Source organism: Solanum stenotomum, chromosome 3, assembly GCF_019186545.1.
Source record: "Solanum stenotomum isolate F172 chromosome 3, ASM1918654v1, whole genome shotgun sequence".
Lineage (NCBI taxonomy): Eukaryota > Viridiplantae > Streptophyta > Magnoliopsida > Solanales > Solanaceae > Solanum > Solanum stenotomum.
This window is the reverse complement of record NC_064284.1, coordinates 29,328,604-29,333,114: the sequence shown is the minus strand read 5'-3', so window position 1 is coordinate 29,333,114 and position 4,511 is coordinate 29,328,604. Positions and strand designations below refer to the sequence as shown.

At 39.6% G+C, this 4,511-nt stretch overlaps 1 protein-coding gene across 1 annotated transcript; it reads left to right on the top strand.

The window, feature by feature from the left end:
- The first annotated feature begins 2,956 nt into the window (after positions 1-2,956).
- On the top strand, positions 2,957-4,204 carry LOC125858856 (uncharacterized). The gene has a single exon (XM_049538640.1). It carries the CDS (start codon positions 2,957-2,959, stop codon positions 4,202-4,204), a length of 1,248 nt encoding a protein of 415 aa, XP_049394597.1.
- The last annotated feature ends 307 nt before the right edge of the window (positions 4,205-4,511 follow it).

Here is a 4,511-nt window from a genome sequence, read left to right as displayed (position 1 = left end):
TTTCCACGAAAAGTTGTTGTGCAATCTTTACTTTCAGCACGTTGTTTATTTTCTGTTATTTTAACTGTGGTGAGGACCTGGTCCCATCTAGACCAGTGGACGCATACATTCCAACAACAACCAACTGGGCTTCAGAATTCTTAGAATCTTTGTCTTACAGAACCAGAGTTGGAGAACAAGGCAAAATTTCCCCAGGATTGAGTGTTGGAGATACCAATACTTCTGTGTGGGTATGAGAGATTAATCAGTCTCACTAACCCCCACATACTAGCGTAGACGGAGATACTTCAGGGGGAGGAACTGAGAAATTGAATGAACTGGATTTTCAATTTCTTGGGAGAGTGGCAGTTTAGAAGAAGAAGAAGAAGACATTTTCTCAAGAAGCGAAGAAAAATGCATCCCTCAGTGAGGAAGTTAAGGGTCTCAACATGCAGCTTATCAAGTCTCATGAGGATGCAAATGAGCATCCGTCTCTGTTTATGTGCTCCCTCAATCCCTTTCCCCTTCCCTCCTAAAAGTGTCTTGTTTCCGTAGTTTCCCTTATTTGTTCTTCAATCCTGATTAAAACTCTTGTGGCTTTGTGTTTGTTTTGCTTGACTATAGTGGTCAGTATTTTTGATCTAATACTATTTATGTTTCTCCCCTATTCATGTGTGGCTTAATATTCTCTTTATGCTTACATACACATGTTATGTGTGGCCCAAGGCCCTGAATTCTGTATTGTCTTGCATTTAACTTGAATATGTTTACTGCTTCACCTTTTAAATGATGTCAAAAGAGGGATGTTTTGTTGTAAAGTTGGTTGTAGAATATGGGCACTGAACTAAGAGGGAACTGTGGTTGTAACTAAGGGGGAACGAACTAACAAAAGGGGAATTTGTTATGTATTTGAATGAATGTTTGTTCCCTCACGTGAGGAGTTATGCAGGTTGTTTGTCATCATCAAAAAGGGGGAAATTGATAAGAGCTTATGCCTTTTGGTGTTTTTTTATGATCTCCTCACAAGTGCAGGGACCTGGTCCTCTGCAGAGTATGAATACTCGTCCAGCTGTCAAAGTGTTGTACAGCTGTAAAAGCTGTCTGCGTCAGAAAGTTGGTGAAGCTGCAGAGTACTTCACCAATCAGAAGCAAGGAGGTTGCTTGTACATTTGGTAATAACTTTTCATGTCTAAATATATCCCAAAAAAAACAAACTAATTCATTCATTCAAAAGGAGAAAGCCAGCACGTATTCTCAAGAACTTATTAAGAGAAGTTTGCAAGGGACCTGGTCCCTACAAGACTGCGATGTGAAAGGACGACAAGACATCTGTCAGAAAAGCTGGCACTTCTGATGTGGTAGGTGCACAGCTTTTCTAAACAGCAGGCTCTCAGCCAATGGGCGGTCCCAAGGAGTTTGTGTTCATTTTAATATAGTCTCTTCTAATAAAACATAAACTCAAGATTTTGGCAAACAAAAAAAAAACTCACAAGCTTAAAAGGAAAATGCCATCTTCAAGGTAGAACGATACTTACACTCAACAAAAGTATCTGATAAAGGGCTGAAGCATCTTTGTTGAGTTTGAGTTTTGTGTCTATCATTTTATAGGTTTTTGCATTTTGAAACTTATCAAGTATACAAGCAAAGACCATTTTGGTGAAGTATTCTCCAGCAAGAACAACAAGGACCTGATCGAGCTGCAAGCGTCAGAGTGTGTCTTAGGAGTTTTACTTCCGTGCTTATATTGTAAATCTATTCCTAATATATAAAAGATTCAGATTCTTGTGTTCGTTGTAAAAGTCTAAGTCAATTGAGGCTAACTGATTTAGTGGGCAGCATTGGTGGCTGCTTTGTCAAATTCTAAGTCATCTAGGAGCTAGTTGATTTAGTGGGCGGTGTGGTATCCGCTTAGCAAAGTCTAAGTTATCTGGGGTGATAGCTTAGTGGGCAGTGTTGTATCTGCTATGGCTCATCTAAGTAATAGGAAGTATTGCTTAGAGTTGGGATTAGTAGGCTAATCTCAGTTTGTAAACTTGCTTTTACTTTTGCTTGAGAAAATTAGTGAAAGCAGTTTTTGAAAAGTCCTGGAAGGCCAGGTCGTGCTTTTACTCCCTTGAGCAAGGAGATTTCCACGAAAAGTTGTTGTGCAATCTTTACTTTCAGCACGTTGTTTATTTTCTGTTATTTTAACTGTGCTGAGGACCTGGTCCCATCTAGACCAGTGGACGCATACATTCCAACAAGTGGTATCAGAGCGGTACTTTTCGATTTGGTTAACACCAAGAAAAGAAAATATCCAAAATGAATGGCTGCTCCACCTAATATGGAAGAAGGTCAGTCTTCTACTAGGCCACCACATTTTAATGGTCAATATTATGGCTGGTGGAAGAATCGAATGCATGACTACATCAACGCTGAGGACACTGAGTTGTGGGACATCATTCTTGATGGACCATATATTCCTACAAAAAGAGGTGAAGGATGGAGAGCTCACCACTACAGTTGTCAAAACTAGAAAGGAGTACAATGAGATGGATAGGAAAAAGATAGAGAAGAACTATAAAGCAAAGAAGATTCTAGTGTGTGGGATTGGATCCGATGAGTACAACAGAATTTCTGCCTGTGAATCGGCAAAGAGATATGGGACTGTCTCCAAACAGCCCATGAGGGAACACAACGAGTAAAAGAGTCTAAGGTTGATATGCTTACGACTCAATACGAGAATTTTTGTATAAAGGAAGGTGAAACTATCTTTGAAATGAACTCAAGATTCACTTCCATCACCAACGAACTAAGATGCTTAGGTGAGCCCATTCCCTTAAGCAAACAAGTTCGCAAGATTCTTAAGGTTCTTCCCTAGTCATGGGAAAGCAAAGTTGATGCTATAACAGAGGCAAAAGATCTGAAGACACTTTCCATGGATGAGCTGATTGGAAATCTCTAGACCTACGAGCTGAACAAAAAGCATGGGACAAACATGAAGGAGGGAAAGAAGGAGAAATTTATTGCTCTGAAAAACTCACAAAATGATGCGACTCAGGAGGAGGATGAAATGGCCTATGTTACTAAAAGGTTTCAGAAAATCATCAAGAAACATGACGTATTTCAAAAGAAGGCTTCGACCAGCAGAGCAGCAAACACAAATGACCTTTGTCATAAATGTGGCAAACCTGGTCATTTTATGAGGGACTGTCCCAGCCAGAAGCAGGAAACTCAGGACTTCAGACCTCGCAAGAGGGACCTGGTCCCAGACAGTGCTCGGAAAAAGGCTCATGTTGATCAGTTGGTGAGAAAAGCCCTTGCTGTATGGGGAAATGATTCAAGTGAGTCAGAAGAAGATGCAGAAAGTTATGAAGATGTTTCAATGATGGCTATTAAAGATGATGAAAATGTCTTCAATTCCATCTTCTCATTAATGGCAAAGTCTGATGATGAAGAGGATCTAAATGAGGTAACTCTTTTTGACCTTAAAGATGATCTAGATACTCTTCTCATTAAAAATTTGAGGAAACTTGCTGCATTGCTTATTGACTCTGTTGATGAACGTACCACTGAAAACTTAATGTTGAATGAAAAAATAAGTTTGTGTAAGGATGAGAACTCTGCTCTCATGTCTCAAGTTTCTGAAATGAGTGTAAGAATAGGGACTCTAGAAACGAACAACATTATACCTGAAGAGGACCCTAGTACCTCAGTAGGTGGAAAGAGAAAGCTTAGCATCTTTGAGGAAGAACTGGAAGAAAAGCTTAAAATCCTTGAGTCCAAGTTAGTTGCTTCTCTTGAAACAAATTCTCAACTGAGAAAGGATCTGAGTAAGGTCAAGGAGAAGTTAAGTCACTCTCTAAAATGGACTGACTCTTCTAAGATACTTTCTAATCTGTCTAATCAGAGCTTCAATGGAAAGAAAGGGTTGGGACGTAGACCAATAGAACCTCATTATAATCCTCATAGCAAATATGTGTCTGTATCTGACAATTTGTTGTGCACTCACTGTGGGCGTAATGGTCATCTAAAAGAAAAGTGTGAGACTTTGAGAAAAGCAAAAGAAAAGCATGAGAAATTTGTCAGATCTGAAAAAAATGATAAAAGGGAACTCAAGGGACCTGGTCCTTGTTATCGTTTCAGTAAGAACACTTTGCCCCCCTGGACAGGAAGGTTTCTTATTAAGCCCTTTGATAGTTATTGGGAACTCCGTCTGAAGTGGGTTCCCAAGTCTAATAAGTGATTCTTGTGCAGAAAAGAGGGAGCAGTCAATGCTGGTACATGAATCGTGGATGCTCAAGGCATATGACTGGAAATACTCGTAACTTCCTCTCTTTGGAAGCACACCAAGGTGGTGGTCTGTCTTTTGGCAGCGAAAAAAAAAAGTTTTATTTTTGGTATTGGCAAAATAGGAAGAACTGTAGATCATTCCATAGAAAGTGTACACTATGTGGATGGTCTGTAGTTTAATCTCTTAAGTGTGTTTCATATTTACAACAAGGGAAATGAAGTCAAGTTCATGTCTGAAGGGAAACAACTTGTCATGTCTG

Coding starts and splice junctions, on each gene's coding strand:
- LOC125858856 (XM_049538640.1), top strand. CDS start 2,957: ATGAAGGAGGGAAAGAAGGAGAAATTTATTGCTCTGAAAAACTCACAA.